This window comes from Capra hircus (assembly GCF_001704415.2).
Source record: "Capra hircus breed San Clemente chromosome X unlocalized genomic scaffold, ASM170441v1, whole genome shotgun sequence".
NCBI classification, from domain to species: Eukaryota; Metazoa; Chordata; class Mammalia; order Artiodactyla; family Bovidae; genus Capra; species Capra hircus.
Genome location: NW_017189517.1, coordinates 37,372,992 through 37,396,677, shown reverse-complemented (window position 1 = coordinate 37,396,677; position 23,686 = coordinate 37,372,992). Strand labels below are relative to the sequence as shown.

The 23,686-nt window shown below is 43.8% G+C and overlaps 1 protein-coding gene and 1 long non-coding RNA gene across 2 annotated transcripts; one reads left to right on the top strand and one right to left on the bottom strand.

The window, feature by feature from the left end:
• Positions 1–10,569: 10,569 nt before the first annotated feature.
• TCEAL1 (transcription elongation factor A like 1) lies at positions 10,570–12,524 on the bottom strand. The gene is made up of 3 exons (XM_018044202.1): positions 12,477–12,524; positions 11,988–12,047; positions 10,570–11,620 (listed from the first exon to the last, which is right to left on the bottom strand). Exon 3 carries the CDS (start codon positions 11,600–11,602, stop codon positions 11,123–11,125), a length of 480 nt encoding a protein of 159 aa, XP_017899691.1. The 5' UTR covers positions 11,603–11,620; positions 11,988–12,047; positions 12,477–12,524; the 3' UTR covers positions 10,570–11,122.
• On the top strand, positions 12,006–18,928 carry LOC108634462. Its single transcript, XR_001917617.1, has 2 exons — positions 12,006–12,078; positions 17,923–18,928. It is a non-coding gene; the product is annotated as an uncharacterized LOC108634462 (long non-coding RNA).
• The last annotated feature ends 4,758 nt before the right edge of the window (positions 18,929–23,686 follow it).

The following is a 23,686-nucleotide window of genomic DNA, read 5'->3' as shown; positions in this document are numbered from 1 at the left end:
ATCAAAGGAAGACTAATTAGTTTGCAAAATGAGTCTAGTAAGGGAAGTCTGCTTTGTAAGGGTGTCTTCCTCTTGGTACCAGGAAGAGGAGGAGGACAGAAATATCTATAAACTCATGGAGAAGGAGCAAACTTAAATAACGGCACTCTTGTTTGCTGTGCTTTGTCTGACTATAAAACCATGCCCCATAGGGTTAACAGAAGCTGGCACCTTAACCGAAATCCTTGAGTGTATCTTACAGAACAGCAGATAAGGGAACAGCTTGTTAAAAAAAAAAAAAAAAAAAACCCGATGTTTGTAATCTGTCTTTACTGATTAAGCATGCTTGCAACTTTTTTTTTTCTATTTTTTTCCTTCTTCAATTGCATATCCTCCAAGCTTAGGTAATATATCATAAGACTTCTTAACCACCCCTACCATCTCTGACGTAGGGGTCACTATAGTAACGGGGCTTAAGTTGTTTTCTAGGAACTTGGAGTTAGCTCCTGTCCAGTTCAAACTGGCTAAAACTGGTTGGGACCAGCAATCCTAAAATCAAGCCTGCACAGGTGTCCAATGAAGGACCTTTTAACATCAAAGGGCCAAAAACTCTACCCTTAGATTATGATAAGCACCTCCACTTTTTCATAACATACATCCCATGAAGAAGCAGGTAACTCAGATATGCCTGCACAAAACACTAATTACCTAACCTTTTCCCTACTACCTCCAATCACCTTTCCCCATGCCTATGGCCACCCTGCTTCTTTATCCCATAAATATCTCAAGCTTCTCAATATCGGGGAGGCAGATCTGAGACTTGTTCTCCTGTCTCCTTGTGAATAAACTTGGCTGCCTTGTGAATAAACTTGTCCTCTGCTATAAAACCTCAGCATCTCACCATTCGCCTTGCTGAACATCAAGCAAATAAAGCCAGTTCAATAACAGTAACCACCTGTGACTGCCCCCACCCCCACCAACATCTTTTGTCTTTAGCAGAAGATAGTATTTAAGGTGATGGCTTGGGCCATTTGGGGGAGTTGCTCAGTTTTCCTGGGTACCTCCTCACAGGAGGTATCCGTGCATGCATGCTAAGTTGTTTTAGTCATGTTGACTCTTTGTGACCCCACGAACTGAAAAGGAGGTATACATGATATTAAACTTCTGCTTGTTTTTCTCCTGTTAGTCTTTTATTACAGCAGATCTCAACTACAACCTTGGAAAGGTAGAGAGAAAATTATATTTCTTCTCCTACACAGTTAAAGCCTTGTTAATATAACCAGTGTTTCTAATTGTGTCCTGTTAATTGCTAATTGCCATGAAAACTACCCAGTAAGGTTCCAAATTCTAGAGGGATCAGATAGGGAGGAAAATCAATTGTTTCACCTTTGTTCATAAGGGTATACTTTGTGTGTGTGTTAGTCACTCAGTTGTGTCCGACTCTGCAACCCCAGTCTGTTAAGCTCCTCTGTCCATGGAATTCTCCAGGCAAGAATACTGGAATGGGTAGCCATTCCCTTCTCCAGGGTATCTTCCCAACCCAGGGATCAAACCCACATTTCCTGCATTGCAGGTAGACTCTTTACCATCTGAGCCACCTGGGAAGCCCCAAGAGTATACTTGAACAACTAGATATAAGTCATAGATAGCTTAAGAGAAAAGAAAAAGAGGTTTCCTTAAATGTGGAAAACAAAACGTTGAATCAAGATGTTTCAAACAAGTCATAAAAAATTCCAATCATCCTCATTAGTTGATTCAGCCCCACATGAATTAACTCTTGTTGATCTTGTTCTTTTGTTAGCAGTTTTATGAATTCAATTTTTTCATTAGGGTTCTGTAAATTCTTATCCAGTCCAGTGGTATGATGTGAAAGATTTCAGAAATCGTAGTTCTCATAGTCCTTCCCATGAATCTGGAAGATGAAGCACTTTTGCAAAATCATCAGAATGAAACAATCAGTTCAGTTCAGTTGCTCAGTCATGTCTGACTCTTTGCAACCCCATGGACTGCAGCAGGCCAGGCTTCCCTGTCCATCACCAGCATCAGGAAATTGCTCAAACTCATCTCATGTCCATTGAATCAGTGATGCCATCCAACCATCTCATCCTCCATCGTCCCCTTCTCCTGCCTTCAATCTTTCCCAGCATCAGGGTCTTTTCCAGGGAGTCAGTTTTTTGCATCAGGTGGCCAAAGTATTGGAGTTGCAGCTTCAACATCAGTCCTTCCAATGAATATTCATGACTGATTTCCTTTAGGATTGACTGGTTTGATCTCCTTTCTATAAATGACAAAAGGCTTAAAAATGGCCATCGTTAAAGATATGATGAGAGTACGTTGTAATGCAATTGATAAGGAAATTTGGCTATTTCTGTGACAGTATTTTAAGATAATTAGAATTATGACTGATAACATTATACTAGGACATATCAGAAATCTAGAAATTTTCATACAATTTCTGAAACACTTATATTTAACATATATGAATATAACCCAAAGAAAGTTTAAAATATCAAATAAGCCTAATTAGTTTAATAGCTCATTTTTTTAAAAGGAGAGAGAATAAATCTTTTGAAATTTTCCAGAGCACCTTTGGGAAATTCCAAAATTACTTTGAGGTCAAAAAGACTTCATTTATAATTTGATTTGGGGAAGTTAATACAAAATAAAAAAAGGTGGACGCTTGACTAAGAAGGATCACAGATCATTATGAAGCTACTTAATTATCCATCTAACCAAAGTGAAAAAAGATTTTAAAGGCAAATACTCAGAAGACTTGGTTTTAAGTAACTGGAGACCCGATGATGAATATAAAGCATAGGAAATTACTTCGGTAAGACACAAAATCTTTGTTTTTTTCTAGGCAGATTAAAAGGTAAAGAAAAACCTTTCATAATCTCTTATCAAGAGCAGACTGATAGTCTATTAAACTTTTTCCTTATACCAGAGAAAAAGAGAATTAAGTTTTAGTTTTATATAGATACACCATGGACTGTAGCTTGCCAGGCTCCTCTGTCCATGGAATTTTCCTGGCAAGAATACTAGAGTGGCTTGCCATTCCCTATTTCATGGGATCTTTCCCATCCAGGAATCAAAGCTGCATCTCATGCATTGGCAGGCAGATTCTTTACCACTAGCACCACCTGGGAAGCCCCACACTATTGATACTAAAGCGTATTTTTAAAGGCCCTTAAAATATCAATTTGATTATATTCTTTGCAGCCAAAAATGGAGAAACTCTATGTAGTCAGCAAAAACAAGACTGGAAGCTGACTGTGGCTCAGATCATGAACTCCTTATTGCCAAATTCAGACTTAAATTGAAGAAAATGAGGAAAACCACTAGACCATTCATGTACTACCTAAATCAAATCCCTTGTGACTATACAGTGGAAGTGAGAAATAAATTTAAGGGACTAGATCTGATAGACAGAGTGCCTAATTAACTATGGACAGAGGTTCCTGACATTGTACAGGAGACAGGGATCAAGACCATCCACAAGAAAAAGAAATGCAAAAAGGCAAAATGGCTGTCTGAGGAGGCCTTACAAATAGGTGTGAAAAGAAGAGAAGCGAAAAACAAAGGAGGAAAGGAAAGATATAAGCATCCGAATGCAGAGTTCCAAAGAAAAGCAAGGAGAGATAAGAAAGCCTTCCTCAGCAATCAATGCAAAGAAATAGAGGAAAACAATAGAACTGGAAAGACTAGAGATCTCTTCAAGAAAATTAGAGATACCAAGGGAACATTTCATGCAAAGATGGGCTCAATAAAGGACAGAAATGGTAGGGACCTAACAGAAGCAGAAGATATTAAGAAGAGGTGGCAAGAATACACAGAAGAACTGTATGAAAAAGATCTTCACGACCCAGATAATCACGATGGTGTGATCACTCACACTCACCTAGAGCCAGACATCCTGGAATGTGAAGTCAAGTGGGCCTTAGAAAGCATCACTACAAACAAAACTAGTGGAGGTGATTGCACTCATCTCACATGCTAGTAAAGTAATGCTCAAAATTCTCCAAGCCAGGCTTCAGCAATTTGTGAACCGTGAACTTCCAGATGTTCAAGCTGGTTTTAGAAAAGGCAGAGAAACCAGAGATCAAATTGCCAACATCCACTGGATCATCGAAAAAGCAAGATAGTTTCAGAAAAACATCTATTTCTGCTTTATTTACTATGCCAAAGCCTTTGACTGTGTGGATCACAATAAACTGTGGAAAATTCTGAAAGAGATGGGAATACCAGACCACCTGACCTGCCTGTTGAGAAACCTGTATGCAGGTGAGGAAGCAACAATTAGAACTGGACATGGAACAACAGACTGGTTCCAAATAGGAAAAGGAGTACATCAAGTCTGTATATTGTCACCCTGCTTATTTAACTTCTATGCAGGTTATAGCATGAGAAAGCTGGCTTGGAAGGAAGCACAAGCTGGAATCAAGATTGCCAGGAGAAATATCAATAACCTCAGATATGCAGATGACACCACCCTGTGGCAGAAAGTGAAGAACTAAAGAGCCTCTTGATGAAAGTGAAAGAGGAGAGTGAAAAAGTTGGCTTAAAGCTCAACATTCAGAAAACGAAGATCATGGCATCCAGTCCCATCACTTCACGGCAAATAGATGGGAAAACAGTGAAAACAGTGTCAGACTTTATTTTGGGCGGGGGCTCCAAAATCACTGCAGATGGTGATTGCAGCCTTGAAATTAAAAGATGCTTACTCCTTGGAAGGAAAGTTATGACCAACCTAGACAGCATGTTAAAAAGCAGAGACATTACTTTGTCAACAAAGGTCCGTCTAGTCAAGGCTATGGTTTTTCCAGTAGTTATGTATGAATGTGAGAGTTGGAATATAAAGAAAGCTGAGCCCTGAAAAATTGATGTTTTTGAATTGTGGTGTTGGAGAAGACTCTTGAGAGTCCCTTGGACTGCAAGGAGATCCAAATAGTCCATCCTAAAGGAGATCAGTCCTGGGTGCTCATTGGAAGGACTGATGTTGAAGCTGAAACTCCAATACTTTGGCCACCTGATGCAAAGAGCTGACTCATTTGAAAAGACCCTGATGCTGGGAAAGATTGAGGGCAGGAGGAGAAGGGGATGACAGAGGATGAGATGGGTGGATGGCATCACTGACTCAATGGACATGGCTTTGGGTAGATTTCGGCAGTTGGTGATGGACAGGGAGGCCTGGAGTGGTGCAGTTCATGGGGTCACAAAGAGTCGGACACAACTGAGCGAGTGAACTGAACTGAACCAATGTCAATTTTAGCCAGCTTGACTACACATGGTGAGATGCTTTTCCTTGTCAAGCAGTATGGCTGATGGAATGAATACCTATATGAATATCATGGCACACGTAAAGAAAAATAAAGGAATAAACAAAATATATGCTATATAAGATGGCTTCCCTGGTGGCTCAGAGGTTAAAGCGTCTGCCCACAATGTGGGAGACCTGGGTTCAATCCCTGGGTCAGGAAGATCCCCTGGAGAAGGAAATGGCAACCCACTCCATTCTCTTGCCTGGAGAATCCCATGGGCGGAAGAGCGACTTCAATTCAATTCAATTCAATTCAATGCTATATAAGATATAAATACAAATATACATATGAATACATAAAGGTATTCAGATATATATCACATAATTATATAAAGTAATACACATATGTGTTAGTCCCTCAGTCCTTTCCAACTCTTTGGAACCCCATGGACTATAGCCCGCCAGGCTCCTCTGTCCATGGGGATTCTCCAGGCAAGAATACTTGAGTGGGTTGCCATTTCCTTTTCCAGTACATATATACTATATAAAAAGTAAGTTATGAGTATATAAAAGGAGATATATATATATATTTACACACAATATAAGTAATGCATATTAATATTAATTATTTTCTCTACATAAACTAATTTATATCTTCTTTTATACTTTTCTATATTTGCATATATTTTTCTAGTAGAAATATGTAACTTCCCATTGAGAGAAAAAGTGACAATAGTGTAAGATTAAACCACCTTCTTGTGCCATCTTACTACCCCTGCCTGCCCAGGAAGAAGCTGATAACTGTGTCGGCCCAGTGTCAGTCAGGATTGAGGTCTTCTTCCCCCAATCACCTGATAGTTTCTCCTTCCCTCTTGAATGAGTGAGTGTGTTAGTCGCTCAGTCGTGTCCGACTCTTTGCGACCCCATGGACTGTAGCCCAACAGGCTCCTCTGTCCATGGAACTTCTCAAGCAAGAATACTGGAGTGGGTTGCCAATCCCTTCTCCAAAGGATCTTCCTGACCCAGGGATCGAACTGGGATCTCCTGCATTGCCAAAGCATAGTGACTCAGATGGTAAAGAGTCTGCCTGCAATGCAGATGTGGCTTCCATTCCTGGGTAGGGAAGATCCCCTGGAGAAGGGAGTGGCAACCCACTCCAGTATTCTTGCCTGGAGAATTTCATGGACAGAGGAGCCTGGCGGGCCCCAATCCTTGAGGTCGCAAAGAGTCGGATTCGGATTCACTCACTCAAGGAGAGGGAAGGAGAAACTATTGGGTGATGAGGGGAGAAGACCTCAATCCTGCCAGACACTACTGGCACAGCATAGCTGTTTTCTACTCGCAGTTCTGGCTAAGGCCACGAGATGGCGCGCTTACCTCTAGTTTCTAAACTTAAAAAAAGGGGTATTATCTTGGCTGCTGCTGCTAAGTCGCTTCAGTCGTGTCCGACTCTGTGCGACACCATAGACGGCAGCCCACCAGGCTTCCCCGTCCCTGGGATTCTCCAGGCAAGAACACTGGAGTGGGTTGCCATTTCCTTCTCCAATGCATGAAAGTGAAAAGTGAAAGTGAAGTCGCTCAGTCGTGTCCGACTCTAGCGACCCCATGGACTGCAGCCTACCAGGCCCCTCCGTCCATGGGATTTTCCAGGCAAAAGTACTGGAGTGGGGTGCCATTGCCTTCTCCATTATCTTGGCAAAGAGGTGTAAAGAAAAAGATCATTTTTTACACACAGATCATGAATCAGTGAATTCAGTAGAATCTCACTCTGAAACGTGGATATTTATAGTAAAGGGTAGAAGGATATTCAATCAGATTCTTGATTACTACGCACCGAGCTGTGTGCGTGCTCAGTCGCTTCAGTCCTGTCCTATTCTGTGTGACCCCATGGACTGTAGCCTGTCAGGCTCCTCTGTCCATGGGATTCTCCAGGCAAGAATACTGGAGCGGGTTGTCATACCCTCCTCCAGGGGCTCTTCCCCACCCAGGGATCAAACGTGTGTCTCCTGCATTGCAGGCAGATTCTTTAACCGCTGAGTTTCTGGGATGGACTGCATACCACAAGCCAAAATCCCTATTTCCATGCCAGTCTCTTCCAAATTCTAGACACATATCTAACTGCCTACTGGACATTTCCACCTGGAAAAAGATAAGTGTGGAAACTCACCCAAATGCACAAACCAACAAGGATAGCATACTTAGCAAATCCAAATAAATTATTATTTAAGCCCCAGAAAGCTACAATCTAAATTGGAGGCAGACTGGGGAGAATACAGAATTTGATTGAGATAAATCTGAGAACACATGGTCTACCTCTTATTTATCTGTGTAATCTTCCTTATTTGTAAAAATAATTGAGTTTGTATTTCTGAATGGGAAAGGAAGCAGTCTCTGGGCATTTTCAAGAACCCTGAACCTGATCCCTCTATGCTTCCTCACCAGAGGGGCTCCCACTCCCAGGCATTGTGGGCATCCTGCTTAGCACACAGCTCTCTCCAGGGTCCTGGACCCTCAATGCTTTGTGCTCTGGAGTTGGCAGGCTGGTAGCTTCTTGGACATGTGACAGGGATACCAGCCTTCTGTGTGAGCAGGGAAGTGGTGAGAGGCCCAGAAAACCAGACTCTGGATGCTGCTGACCCTCCACCATCAACACCCCCAAAACGTCTTCACACCAACCCACAGCCTGACTGCCCTGACCCCTGGAACTGCAGTGCATAGGGGTGTTCACACAGGAGTGACACCTCTGTTCTCCTGAGCTGTAAGACCACAGGCCTTTAAAGCTCCCTTTACCTGGGGGCATCTGTACCTCTGGGCCTGGGCTGACGCAAACATCAGAAGCGCCGCACCAGCACACACAGACCTAAAGTCACCACAGAACCACCCAAACAGGCCAGGGCACATCTGAGGCCCTTCCGGGAATCTGAGCAAGGTGAGTGGGAGAGGGATGGGTGAGGTCTTGTCTGAGGTCTAACTCCATTTCGGGATGGGGGCGGGTACTTCACTGGACTCTGACAGAAGGCGCAGGCCCTTCTGCTTCAGCCCTAAGTTACCTGGTTAGGCCCAGGCCAGACACCTGTTTGCTCAAGTATCCCAACCAGTGTTTCCAGTTGGGAATCCTTGGGCTTTATCTCCCCCACTATAGAAGGTTCCCCAAAAGAGGGAGGGAGAAGGAAGGAGAGGCAAAGTGCTCTGACCTGCAATGGGGACAGTCGTCTTCCAGGTATGCATGTCTAGGACAGTCTGGGCCTCAGCCTAGAAGAGTCTGGTGCCCGCTGCGGGCTGGAGCAGAGAAACCAATGTCAGACCACCCTGGAGAGGGGTGTGCCTTGGGGGAGCCCCTCCACATCCTGCCCAGGGGCTGGATTCATCCTGTCCTATAGAGTCGCTAGACCCTCGTCTCACTCCAGCCAGAATCCAGCCCAATCAGCATGATCAGGCTACCATAATCTTGAGGAATGGTCTGAAGACATGAAGATCCTCCAAATGGCATCACACAGTGAAAAAATTAAAAGCAAAATCAAGGGCACAGGACTGGCTTACCACTTTGAGATCTGATTACCAAAGAACTTTCAACTTATTTTTGATGTACTTTACTCATATTGTAAGGAAGCAGTGCAAGGCATTCCATAATGTCAGTCATAGAAAATACATCTTGCTGTTTTGTCACCTCTCTTAGGTTTTTATTTATTTTTACCATATTTATTCTGTATATGGTCTTGCTTTGCTGCAAAAAAATCTAAACTTTTTGTTTATTTTTGTCTGTGCCATGCCACATGTGGGATCTTAGTTCTCCAACCAGGGATCAAATCCATGCCCCCTGCACTGGAAGCATGGAGGCTTAATTACTGGGCCACCAGGGAAGCCCCCTCACCCCCCAAATTAAATTTTATGTAGTAAAATTGATGGAGTTATTTTTAATTCCTTATTTAAAAATATGGTTGGACAAGGCTTTTACCTCTTTAGTTTTCTTATAATCATCTGTACTTCTATTTATGTCATAATTTATCCTTACTAAAACTAGGAATATATTGTATATAGCTAGCAGTCACTTTCTTATGTGCTTATAAACAGAAAAGCAGATTTAGTGGGTCTGGGGTACAGCCCAGGTCTCTGCTTATTTTATAGGAGAAACACTGACACCTGAAATCTTTAAATTTTACTGTTGAATTTGGGGAAACAATACCTCTCCCAGATCCCTTTGGAACTGCAAATTACACTTTCTAGAGATGTGAACACACTGAAGCTTACGTAGTTCATCAGACAGACTGGGTTCATGATTGGGTTACAATTCTGAGAAATTATTAACCACTGTCCGTGTTTCTAGAGTGAATACAATGAATAAAACAAAATTTTAGGTTTTTACAAACAAGTTTAACACAGAAATCATATCTGATACAGACATATATAGTAATTTAATGACTTACAATGTACTTCTGCGTGTTTCTTGTTGGTGTAGGGTGGGGCAGATGGGTAATATCCTAGCTTGAGCTTAAGTCATAATTTCCTCTAACTTATACCTACTGAGCAAGTTAGAGGAATTGGTAAGGCAAGCCTGCCAGAAGCCTCTGGGAGAGAACTCATCCTAAGACAAGTATTGGGCAATTACAACCATAGTTATCCTTGGAAATGATTTGAGAGAGGAGGGTTCCAATTCTAGGCACATAGCATTGTGTCTGGCTCACAAATTTTTCTCCAAGCCCAGGTGAACTCATGATTGTGTCCAATGGAGAAAAGGGAGGCTTTCAGGAGAAAAATAAATAAGGACTATTTTGCTAAGAATTCTATAAGATTTAGAGATTTTAAGCAGCACTGGGATGGTATCCACCTGGATAGGTGTAATATTAAAGCTAGAGAAGGGGCATCCTTCATATATCTTAAGAGACAGGGTTCAGCTTTGGTCCTGAAGGGACTCCAGAGCAATCAACAAAGCTTTGCACCTGGAGAACTCTGGTACCTCAGCTGTGATGGGGGCCACTGAAGGAGCAGGACCCAGGAGAAGGGGCAGCTATAGCCAGTCGACATGGCAGTATCCAGGGAAGAGAATAGCAGGACAGGAGGAGTATGTAGCATTTATCTGGCATCATACAGGATTTGAGTGCAAACAAGACCTTTGGGTACTATCCCCAGTATCTGAAGGGAATCTATAGGGGATGGGTCCAGCCTGTGCCAGTAGGGGAAAAAATATAGCTCACATGACCTTCACCTCACTTGGTTCCACTGAGGCCCCATAATAAATAAATCATAAATAATAAATCATCTTATTCCTATTTAAGTAGGAAAACATTTGTTTACATTTCTGTCTAAGAGATTCAGGAAAAAAAGGTGGGATTTACTTTTCTTTTTTAAAGTTCTGCAAAGTATTTATTAAGTGCCACATTTTCTTTATAAGCTGATTGACAAATTTTTTCATTGCTTTACAATTTTTCCCATTGTATTGTCTTTTTTTGGTAACATGTAAAATGTGTTCATCTTGAGAAAATGAGAAATTCAGATGAAGCGAAAATGAAAAACAAAGCAAATCACCTGTTATCCTACCACACAGACAATCACTGTTAAATCTCTGCAGTATATACTGAGTTTTTTCTTTGCATATTAATATACAAATATACACTTTTTACAAAAATGGGATACTACATATACTTTTTGAAAATTGCTTTTCTCCACTCCACAATATATGCTGTGCATCTTTCCATGCAAATGGAGAAGACATGATTGAAAGAGGACGTCTTGCAGATGGGGGTGAGACGCAATTTTATGCCAGTTACTAGAGAAATACCTCATAGCCACACAAAAAGTCCAGATTAGGAAGACGTTGTAAGGTATGTAAGAAAAAGCCAAGTTCAAGTGATAATACATCCGGCGAAACAAAATTCCAAGCGGAACACATTAAATAGGATAAGGACGGTTCCGCCTGGCCTTCCAATGCATGATCATCAGTTTGTTCCGTACTCGCTTCATCTCTTCCATCTCCTCTGCTACCTTTATCATCTCCTCGTTGCTTAAATTCCTGCCGTGTATGTCCCCTCTAAACTGCGGGCGGGAGCGGGCCAGCCTTTCCTTAAAGCTCCCCTCTTCTAGTTTGTGCTTGCCCACTCCGCAAGGAGGCTGCTCCATGGGGGGCCGCGCCTCAAAAAGGTCCTTCCTCGACAGGCGCTCCTGGGGAGGGCGCTCCTCGGACTCGAGCATCTCGGGAAGAAGCTCAGGAAGGAGTTCGTCGGGAAAGAACTCCTCCTCCGAGGACACCTCCTCCGAAGACTGCTCCTCCGGGGACGACTTTTCGGGAGACGGCTCCACAGAAGGCCGCTCTTCACCCGCCTGGGGCGAGCTCTGTGGCTGCTCCTCGGGCTCTTTGCCGGCTTTTTCCATGTTCAGGATGGTCTTTTTCTAAGCACGGTGATGCAGAGGAGACAAGAAAGGCAGAGGCGAGTCAGAGTACGCGCCGCCCGGACTGAGACCCCGCCCACGAGTCCCAGTACCTGCCTCTTCCCCAGTCCGGGCCCGAGTCCTGCAGCCTCCGCTGACGGAGGGGCCCTGCGGCCCCGGGGCCCCGCCGCGTCCGGTTCCCCTCCCACCCCCCGCCACCTTGTCGCCCCCTCCTTCCGAAAGCCCACCATTTTCCCGGCAGGCCTTGCCACACAGGCCTCTCCCGCAGGGACCCGGGCGGAGCGGGCCGGCGGTGCCGTGGACCCGGCTCCCTCCGGCAGCCTCCCTCGCACCCCCGTCCCGGCCCGCCGGCCGCCCCTTCCCCTACCTGGACCTCTCCCGGCGGCTGGTTCCGAGGCGGCCTCTCCTCCAGGTGCGCCGCTGTGACCTGCGGAGCGGCAGACAGACGCCGAGACAGGGTAGGGGGCGGGGAGGAGGGAAAAACTGACTCACGCCCCTTTTCTGGGCACGGGCCGCCGCCCCCCGTTTTCCCCTGCCCCCGCCCCGCTCCATCTCAGAGCTTCGTGCTCCCCCCACCCCAGCCCTACCCGGTAACGCTCGTCATTTCTTTTCAGGCGGGAAGTGAAAGCGAAGGTCTGCTTAGAAACTAGTTCTCAATGCCCGTGTTGTCTTCCCGGGCGGGGGGATCCACTCACCTCCCCAGCCCACTCCCTAGACCACCATTTTTTACACCGAAATGGGGGCGCGGGGGCGGGGTTTTGCAGGGAGAACGCCTGGACTCAGTGCCATCCCAATCCCAGAGGTTACTGGGCAGCACCAACACTCACACCGATTTAAGAGGGCGAAGGGGACTTACTTTCTTCTGCTTTTCCCCTCGTCCAAAGGGCGATAGGCAGATGGTGTTTGGACAGGCAAAAAGGACCAGGACGAGAAGGACTTGGGCAGACACGGGCTCTGGTCACGTGAGGGCCGCGCGTCACCGCCGAGCTCAGATCCCCAGTTACCACTTTGACCGGCGGCCGTGCTGCCGCAACCAGCCGGTATTTCTTGACCCCTGACACACTAGACATAGTCACTCACCTCTCTTGTTTACGTGTGCCTTTTCTTGGTTACCAGAGACGGTCAGCATCCAGTCTTGAGGGTTATTGCCTCTTCCTCTCTGCCTTCCCTTGATAACACCTCTCTCCCTCATTCTCCTGTCATCAGCTACCAAGGCCCATTATTTCCCTTACAGTTCAGATCCTGCACTGAAACTGGACTGTTTCTCTTTAATGAGCCACTATCATATGCCACCTCTTCCGGTTTTAATCCACATCCATAACTCAGTCATGTCCGTTTAGGTTCTATCAAAATGATTCTCATGTCTTATCATTTTCATGGACAATAAGCTTTCACTTTTCCGTGACTTCAGGATTTTTGAGTCTCTAGACCTAAATCACAAACAGAAGCGCCAGTCTAAATTAGTAATCATTCAGTTCTAGAACTCTAGAATAAAGTAAAGTTTGTAAAGAACATGAATCTAAAAAGACTGAGTACTTTGATTTTCATAAATCAGAATGCACATTCATGCATCTAAGTACAAATAGTTTGAAAACATTGATTATCTGAAATGGGAGCATTTTTGATGGCTGCTGCTGCTAAGTCACTTCAGTCGTGTCCGACTCTTTGTGCGACCCCATAGACGGCAGCCCACCAGGCTCCCCCGTCCCTGGGATTCTCCAGGCAAGAACACTGGAGTGGGTTGTCATTTCCTTCAATACATGAAAGTGAAAAGTGAAAGTGAAGTCGCTCAGTTGTGTCCGACTCTTCGTGACCCCATGGACTGTAGCCTACCAGGCTCCTCTGTCCATGGGATTTTCCAGGCAAGAGTACTGGAGTGGGGTGCCATTGCCTTCTGGAGAACACAGCATTATTAATGGGCTTCCCTTGTAGCTCAGTCGGTAAAGAATCTACCTGCAATGCAGGAGATATGGGTTCGATCCCTGCGTTGGGAAGATCCCTGGAGAAGGAAACGGCAACCCACTCCAGTATCCTTGCCTGGAAAATCTTATGGACAGAGGAGCGTGGTGGGCTGCAGTCCATGGGGTTGCAAAGAGTCCGGCACGACTGAGCAACTTAACACTATGGTATTACTATATATATATATATGTATGTATTTGCATATTGTATATATGTACTCTACGTATATATACAATTCAGTAATTATAATAGAAGTAAGAAAGAATTTGCTGGAACTCAATCTTTGGATTGGAACAGCAATCTGTTCCAGCAATCTTGGAACAGCAACCTCCTGGTGTTGCTGGTTGAGGCAGTTTACATTAATTCATTAAATCAGCAAATATTTGCATCCTGGGACTGCTACACCCAAAAAGATTCAGCACAGAGGACATTCATATTAAACTATGCAATAATTCTGTGGACTGCACACAGAGTACCAGGATTAAAATCATGCTAACACAGTTATTACAAGCATGTGTTTTTGGATCTAATGGTGTTTTATGATCTTCAACTTCATACCTGCGTCTCACACCAACCTAGATGCCACTTTATCATGCAGATGCCCTTTTTTCCAGAGAGCAGACTATACCTCTCCTCACTGTATTTTACACTTTCAGGATAGGTCACCGTTAGACCTGTGAGGATCCTAGGTGGTCTAGTAAGTTTCCAAACAGAAGTTCATATGTGGAATTTCCCATTTTAAGAGCTTTTAGTCACTTTTCTTGAACATCTAATTTACTTTGTGTTGAGAAGCATCAAAACAGCTAGACATTATATCCTTTCCATAACTGTTTTACTTTTCTTTTTTTTTACGTATTTAAAAAAATATGGCAACCCAACTGATTCTTTTTTTTTAATTTTTGAAAATTTATTTATTTTTCTATTATTTTTGACTGCACTGGGTCTTCGTTATTTCGAGTGGGGGCTACTCTCTAGCTGCGGTACGAGGGCTTCTTATTGCGGTGACTTCTCTTGCTGCAGAACATGGGTTCTAAAGCACATGAGCTTAGTCACTCCATGGCATGTGGAATCTTCCCAGACCAGGGATTGAACCTGTGTCCTGTGCATTGGCAGGCAAATTCTTAACCACTGGACCACCAGGGAAGTCCCAATATGTGTCTTTTAAACCAAGTTTCAATAGACCTTCTTTATTCTTTTTTCACCGGGTCACACAGCTTTCAGGATCTTAGTTCCTGGACCAGGGATCCAACCCACAGACCAGGGATCTTGCCGCTACAGTGGAAACCTAGATTTTTAACCACTGGACCACCAGAGAATTCCCTTCATCCATTTCACCAAGGGTTGGCTTCATCATTAGTATGGTTCCTTTCCAAGAGGAACCCCATTTATTTATTCTTTTATCTTTTTTTCCCTTACATCCTGTGATGGAGAACTCACTACCTTAAAAGACACCCCACTGAAATTTCAGACAGTTGTAATCATTCAGTGTCCCCCCCCACTCCCCCCCACTTTGAGCTGAAATCTGCCTTCCTGTAATTTACACACATTGGTCCTGGTTCTCCCTTCTGGAGTGTTACAAAAGAATTGTGTGCGTGTGTGCTAAGTTGTTTCAGTCATGTCCAACTCTTTGCAACCCCATGAACTGTAGCCCACAAGGCTTCTCTGTCCACAGGATTTCCCAGGCAAGAATACTGGAGTGGGTTGCCATGCCCTCCTCCAGAGGGTCTTCCCCACCCAGGAATCTCACCCGAGTCTCTTACATCTCCTGTACTTGCAGGTGGGTTCTTTACCACTAGCGCCACCTGAGAAGCCCACAAAGACATATGAAATAACAAACGTGCCTTTTACCCCCGACAGCCTGACTCTGGCAAAGTTAACATTCTGCTTCCTTCCCCTGCCCACCTGTGAGACACTGTGCGATATTCTCGACTTTTCTGTGACTCTACTTCCTCATCTGCAAAACTGGAGACTATTAGTACCTACCTCACAGGACTGGTAAGAGGAATCAATGAGTCAGTATATGTAAAGGACCTGGAGTAGTGCCCAGCATATAGAAAGCATTCTATAAGTATTAACTGTAATAATAGTAACTAATGATAGTATGATAATACTAATAATACTACTAATTATCATCCTTTTTTATTAACATTAATTGAACATGCACTAAGCACTGTCACATATGCTGTCTCATTTAATCTTTAAACAATTACCTTCTCATTGTTTTTTTTTGTTCAGTTTAATTTCCCAAGTTATTTTGGCTCATTCTAATGTGATATATTTGTTCAAAGTCACTCACCATCCTACATGCCTCTGAATTCATAAATGTCTGAAAATACTGAATATTCTTCCTGGTATAGCATGGAGGGATTTGGCCACATCCTTCATTCTAAAATAGCTGAGTTATATCTACAGATGCATCCTAAGATCGTAGTAGATTTCGTAGATGCCATATCACACAGTTGAATCCACTTTAAGTTGCAGTCAGCTGAGAACCCCTCAATCCCTGTTAATACACTTCTGTAAATCAGTTTAGATTTTTTTAAAAGAGATTATTTATTTACCTAGTTTTCACTGAGCTGGGTCTTCATTGTTGCATGTCGGCTTTTTCTACTTGCAGTGATTGCGGGCCATTCTTTGTTGCAGTGTGCAGGCTTCTCATTGCGGTGGCTTCTCTTGTTGTCGAGTGAAAGCTCTCGGCATGTGGGCTTCAGTAGTTGTGGTGCACAGGCTTAGTTGCTCTGTGGCATGTGGAATCTTCCCGGACCAGGCATCAAACCCATGTCCCCTGCATTGGCAGGCAGATTCCCTATCCACTGTGCCAAAAGGGAAGTCCATCAGTTTAGTTTTAACCCAAGTGCAGAAGCTTGTATTTTTCTGGGTTAAATGTTATCTGTAAGATTCACTTCCTCATTCTTTGAATCCAGATTCAGTACATTAGCTACAAAATATTAGTTTATAGCACACTATTAGTACAAAATGGGATGATAACTTCAGCAAGCTCAGGAAGGATCTAAGGGAGATCCTCAGCAAAGAGCTCTGACTCCTAATGAAAAAAATAAATTCCTTTTCCCTTTGGGTGTGGCAGCCAGGAGTATACCTTGCCAGGCCAACCCCGCTTCTTTCCTTTCTTAGGGTGGATTTGCCTTCTGCTGCTGTGACTCAGACAATAAAGAATCCACCTGCAATGTGGGAGACCTGGGTTCAATCCCTGGGTCAGGAAGATCCCCTGGAGAAGGGAATGGCAACCCACTCTAGTATTCTTGCCTGGAGAGCTGATAGAAGCTAATGGTTGCCTCTGAAATCTCCAAAACCAATATAAATTAACCCTTAATGAGAACTTGGTAAACACAGAGGGCAGACAGGGAGGTATGAGGAATTAGAACCAGAAAGAAGGAATAAAGACAATGTCTTTGTATTGGCTCTAAGTTTCTTCCTGACAGTAGATGATTTGGGGTTCCTTTGAGAGGATAAAGTGAAGAGGGTTCTGCCATGGTGACAACCATTTGGTACAAAGGAATGTGGTCTGCTACTTGGCGCATATGGGGGAAGGAAGGTGATGATGATGAAATAATTCTTCCCATGGATTTGATTTGATACTGCTGATTTAGGGTCCTGTGACAGTTTAGTCTAAGGAACTCCATTTTGAAAGTGAGATGCCTCAGGTTCTGAGAGGTTACAAATTGTTCCCATGGAAACAGGTAATAGTGAATAGCAGTTGTTTAGTCACTCAGTCATTTCGTGTTTGACTCTTTTGTGACCACATGGCCTGTAGTCCTCCGGGCTCCTCTGTGCACGGGATTCTCCAGGCAAGAATACTGGAGTGGATTGCCGTTTCCTTCTCCAGGAGATCTTCCTGACCCAGGGACCCATCTCCTGCATTGGCAGGTGAATTCTTTACCATTGAGCCACCAAGGAAGCCCAGTGAGTAGCAGAGATGGGATTTAAACCCTGGTAATGTGACATGAGACACTGAACCTTTAACAACTTTGTAAAACTGCTACTGGGCAGTGGGCTGTAGGCATTTTTACTTGCAGTCAAGGTGGACAGCAGAGGCCTTTTCAGGGAACAGGAGCTGAAGGTCCCAGAAGGCAGGCAGGGCAGTCATTCTGGCCAAGGGGGAAGACTGTCAGCCCCTGCCAGCTGCTGCCATGACAACAGTCTCCAGGGCCGTGGCCTTTCTCTGGGAGCTCTGAGGAAGCCCAGGGTAGGTCTCTGGTTCAGGGATCCCTGCTCCCTGGTGAGACTGCGCTTGTGTGGCAGATACCGAGTCCCCCGCGAGCCTTGCCTGCAGAGAGAGCCCCTCTCCAGCACAGACTCCATGGAGGTCTGGTTTGCCTTTGCAGGGCCCACCTGTCTGGAGATGGACTTGAGGAATTCTGCTCTCTCCAGCCCAGACGTTCCCCCTGCTGCTACCGCCTCTGCGTTCTTTCCTGATGACGCCCGTGTCAGTACTTGGATCTCAAGACTTGCTGCCTGGGACTGTAGCAGGCCCCGTCCAGCCTGGGGCGCCCAGGCCTGCCTCCCCAACTCCCGCCCCAGGGGGAATAGCCAGGTGGGAAGTGCAGTGACAGGAGCCCCTCTCTTCTGCTTCTGGCCTCGTCCTAACTGAACCGGGACACACATACACATGCACGCGCACACACACACACACTGCAGATGTCCAGAGAAATGAGGAAGGGACACACACACGCACACACCCTTGCAGATGCCCGGAGAAAGAAGGAGGGGACTCTGAGGAAAGGTGGGGTGGCACCTCCGTTTTCTGGGAGACACTCAGGGGGAGGGAAGGCAGGTGCAGACCTGGGCTGAAGGTTGCAGTGGCGGGCTCTTGGCTGGGCAGGGCTTGGGCTGCCACTGGCTGAAGGGCCGTGAAGGCTGGGCGCCCTCTACCCTTCTCCATGCCTCTGTGTCCTCCTCCTGCTCCCTGAAACGTGGGCTCAGGGGCTGTGGTAGAGCAATGCACATGGTCCCTTCCAGACCCAGGATGCTCTGAGTCCGCACTGTCCACCAGAATGGAGTGACAAGGGGTCTTTCTTAGGAACACCATTTGGCCTGACTGGGGGCCTTTCCAGACTGGTGGCTGCTGCCTTTCCCAGAATCCAGGTGAACTTAGAGCACAGAACTCTTCCCTCCTGAGCCCCAGCCTTCTCACAGCCTTACTCACTCTTGGCCTCTCAGCCTCTCGAAAGGGTCCAAATCAACCCTAGTTTTTTGAGGTCTGGGTGATAGAGGTAGGGACAGAGGCAGGGTAGGCTATGTAATTTGTGGCACCCCATGTAAAATGACAGTACAAGTCCATTTGTTCAAAAAGTAAGGAAAAGAGTGCTATTAAAGGTATTAAAATATAAAGCTTTTTCCCCTGTGATCTCCCTTTTGACGTTTTTAAAATAGACTTCATTTTTTAGAAGTATTTGATTTACAGAGAAATTGAGAAGATACTATAGAGAATTCCCAAATACTCTGTACCAAGGAGCATCTTGTGCTTAGTCACTCAGTGGTGTCTGACTCTTTCTGGCCCGTGGACTATAGACCACCAGTCTTCTCTGTCCATGGGATTCTCCAGGCAAGAATACTGGAGTGGGTGGCCATTTCCTTCTCCAGGGGATCTTCCCGACCCAGGGATCAAACTGGGGTCTTCCACATTGCAGAAGGATTCTTTACCAACTGAGCCACCAGGGAAGCCACTTTATACATTAATATAATACATTTGTTGTAATTAATGAACCAGCATTGACATATTGTCATTAACTAAAGTCTATACTTTATTCAAAGTTAGTTCAGTTCAGTCGCTCAGTCGCGTCCGACTCTTTGCGACCCTATGAATCGCAGCACGCCAGGCCTCCCTGTCCATCACCATCTCCCGGAGTTCGCTCAGACTCACGTCCATCGAGTCCGTGATGCCATCCAGCCATCTCATCCTCGGTCGTCCCCTTCTCCTCCTGCCCCCAATCCCTCCCAGCATCAGAGTCTTTTCCAATGAGTCAACTCTTCACATGAGGTGGCCAAAGTACTGGAGTTTCAGCTTTAGCATCATTCTTTCCAAACAAATCCCAGGGCTGATCTCCTTCGGAATGGACTGGTTGGATCTCCTTGCAGTCCAAGGGACTCTCAAGAGTCTTCTCCAACACCACAGTTCAAAAGCATCAATTCTTCGGTGCTCAGCCTTCTTCATAGTCCAACTCTCACATCCATACATGACCACAGGAAAAACCATAGCCTTGACTAGACGGACCTTAGTCGGCAAAGTAATGTCTCTGCTTTTGAATATACTATTACTTTTTTACTTTTTTTTTTTTTTTTTTTAGATAATGCCCCTTTTTTACTCCTGGATTCTATCCAGAATACCACATACTTTGAGTTGTCATGTCCTTAGGCTCCTCTTAGCTGTGACAGTTTCTCAGACTTTTACTGATTTTGATGATCTTTATACGTATGAGCCAGGTATTTGTAGAATGACTGTCCATTTGAGATTTGTCTCATGTTTTTCTCTTGGTTAAACTGGGATTATGGGTGTGGAGAGGAAGATCACAGGATAAAGTGCCATTTCATCACATCATATCATAGCTACATGCTATTGATATCATTCATGACCATTGATGTTGACCTTGACATTGTGCTTTTTATTTATTATTTAATGTTATTCTAAGTAAAGTTGAAAATTTTAACTATTACCATAAATTTTATAGTCTGTATTCTACAATATCAGTGTTAAATGTAAATACATGAGCACTTGACTCATATTCAAAATCACCAATATTGCATAATTCACATTTTGTAGCTCATACATGCATATTTATTTACTTCTTAACAGAACAGTGGAAATGTTGCACAAAACTCACTCAACTGGTTTATGTTACTTTTTGGTACACGCACATGTGCACATTCTACACATGTAAAATGGAATTGCAACTGCGGGTTGTTCTATCTTTTCTTTGTCATCATTTTCAACAGTAAGTGGTTGGCAAATACAAGGCAGTAACATATGTCCCTGATGGCTCAGTGGGTAGCCACAGGAGATGTGGGTTCAGTCCCTGGGTCGGGAAGATCCCCTGGTGGAGGAAATGTCACCCCACTCCAGTGTTCTTGCCTGGAGAATCCCATAGACAGAGGAGCCTGGAGGCTACAGTCCAAAGGGTGGCAAACAGTCGGACACGACTGAGCACTAAGCACACACACACAATGTATGTCAGAGGTTGGATTTCTTGGTCATTTGTGTTTCTTGGAATGGAACTATGTGTTGCAAGTAAGTTCTGGGTGCAATCAAGAGGGTGGCCTCTTCAGGCTATCAGCAGTCATAAAAGTAACCAGATTACCAGTTTCTTGCTTTGAGTCTTGCTAAGCTCCCATTCAAGGCTCCATTGGAATTTGGTGCTCATGGGGTGCAGGGAATGCAATGTGCAAACTGAACAGCAAGAATGACAGACACACATACTGTGTATTTCCTCTCCTATCCTTTTGCCAATACTATGCTGTCTTGGTTACTACAGCTTTATAGGAAAGCTCAAAGTCAGTTATTGCCAGTCTTCTGATATTCTTTTTCAAGGTTACTTTGACTGCTACAGATTCTGTGCATTTCCTTAACAGATTTTAGGATCAGCCTGTCAATTTTCACACATATACAAAAGCCAGCTGGGATCTTAATTGGAATTATACTGAGTATACAGATCTGGGGAGAATTGCCACTTTGACAGTACTGAGTTCTCTGAAACATGACATGGCATATTTTGTCATTTGTTAGGTCTTCTGTGATTACTCTCAGCAGTATATTGTAGTTTTCAGTGTATAAGTCTTCATGTATTTCCTAAAATGTATCCCTACCGACTTCACTCTTTTTGATATACCATTGCAAATAGTATTTAAGTTTTTCATCTTCTAATTGACTATTTCTAGTATTTAAGATATATACTTGATTCACATATAGCTACCTTTTATCCTGAGATGGTTGCCAAAATCTTGCCCCCCTGTCCACTGGTACCAAATTTTAAAAAATGCAGAGACAGTTTGGAGGAAATAGAAAAATGGCTTTATCTTTTCCTGGCAAAGGGGAATACACAGCAGGTTAGTGCCTCAAGAACTGTGTCCCCTCTCTCTAGGGGACTGGAGAGATTTTTTTTTTCATTATCCCAATGAAAGTCTTGCTTTTTTTTTTCTTTGCAGAGTTTCAAAACAGCCACAGCTGGTACCAGGCAACTCATCAAGTGTTTTTGTTTTACAGTTTGGTAAAATAAACTGAAATTTTACTGTTACAGTAAAAACCAAAAATTTACTGTTTGATCTGGTGTCCCTGAAGTTATTGACCTGGGACCTTCTTTCTGAAATGCAGAATGCTACAACAGGGTATTGGAGGAGGAGAATGCCATGTGTAGAGTATAATCTATATGGACTCAGAGAGTAGTTAGCTTGTGAAGGACAAGTCTAGCTGCAAATGTTTGTTAGTAGTAATAGCTAAAGAATAACCAAGATTGTTTAACTCTTGCAGGCCTGTTTGGCTGGTATGTGCTGAAGGCTGTTGACTCATTTCTGTTTTTGCTACAAGACCAGGCTAAATTCACTTATTAGTTCTAATAACTTTATATAGATTCTTGGCTTGGTGATTTAGTTGCTAAGTTGTGTCTGACTCTTGCGACCCCATGGACTATAGCCTGCCAGGCTCCTCTGTCCATGGGATTTCCCAGGCAAGAATACTAGAGTGGATTGTCATTTCCTTCTCCAGTGATCTTCCTGACCCAGGAATCGAACCCAGGTCTCCTGCATTGCAGGCAGATTTTTTACCAACTGAGTTATAAGGGAAGTCCAAAATAGATTCTTAGGGCATTCTATATACATACTCATAATATTCCTGCAAATAAAGACAGTTTTACTTCCTTCCCCATCTACACACTTTTTCCCCTGGCCTTAGTTGAACTAATTAAGATTTCCAGTACATTGTTGAATTGCTCTTGCTGTTATTTAGTTACTAAGTTGTGTCCAACTCTTTGGGGCCCCATGGACTGGAGCCCACCAGGCTCTTCTGTCCGTGGGATTTCTCAGACAAGAATATTGGAGTAGATTGCCATTTCCTTCTCCAGGGGATCTTCCTGACCCAGGAATCGAACCTGCAACTCTTGCTTGGCAAGGGTCTTCTTTACCACTGAACTACCAGGGAAGCCCCACATTGTTGAATAGCAGTGGTGAAAACAGGCATCCTTGCATTGTTCCTTTAATAGGAGGAAAGTGTTCAGTGTTTCACTATTAAGTATGATGTCAGCTGTAGTTTTTTCATAGATGACTTATTTCAGCCTGAGGAACTTCCTTTCTAGTCAGAATTTCCTAAGAAATTTTATCGTAAGTGGGTATTGTCTTGGATCAAATGCCTTTTATATATCTATTTAAATGGTAATAATTTTTCTCCTGTATCCTGTTAGTATGTTGAATTATATTGTCATGACCAAGCTTATGATAAAGCTCATTTATTATACTTCTTATATATAGCTGTGTTCAATTTGCCAACATTTTTTAAAGAATTTTTGCATTTATGTTCATGAAGTATATTGGTCTTAGATTTTGTGTAATGTTTTTGTTTAGTATCAGAGTAATTCTAGCCTCATTATGTAAGAGGAGACCTCTTTCTCTAGTTTTTGAAAGAGTCTGTAAAATTCATATTATTTCATCCTTGAATGTTTGATAGAATTCACTAGTGAAGACATCTGGGCCTGGAGTTTTCCTGGAAGTTTTTAAAAACAAATTATTTTTTTTAATAGATACAGGGAGTGGCATGCTAGAGCTGGCTTGTACTAGCTAACTGAAAGCTGATTGCTTTCATCTCTTTAATCTTCATTCAGTGATGTCACATTGATAGCTTGAAATTGACCATGGTTTACACTGTAGAAGCTAGATATACTTATAAATTAAGGACTTTATTTTCTTCTAGAGACCTGATGGTTAAAATCCATTCTTCTGTTCAGGTCTTCAATTTTTTTTAAATTTTATTTATTTATTTTTGGCTGTGCTGGGTCTTTGTTGCTGCTCTTGGGCTTTCTTTAATTTGCTGCAAGTGGGTGCTGTTCTTCGCTGCGGGGCATGGGCTTCCCATTGAGGTAGCTTCTCTTGTTGCAAAGCATGGGCTGT

What these genes read in the sequence shown, in the direction of transcription:
- TCEAL1 (XM_018044202.1), bottom strand. Translation starts at nt 11,602, where the DNA reads ATGGAAAAAGCCGGCAAAGAGCCCGAGGAGCAGCCACAGAGCTCGCCC.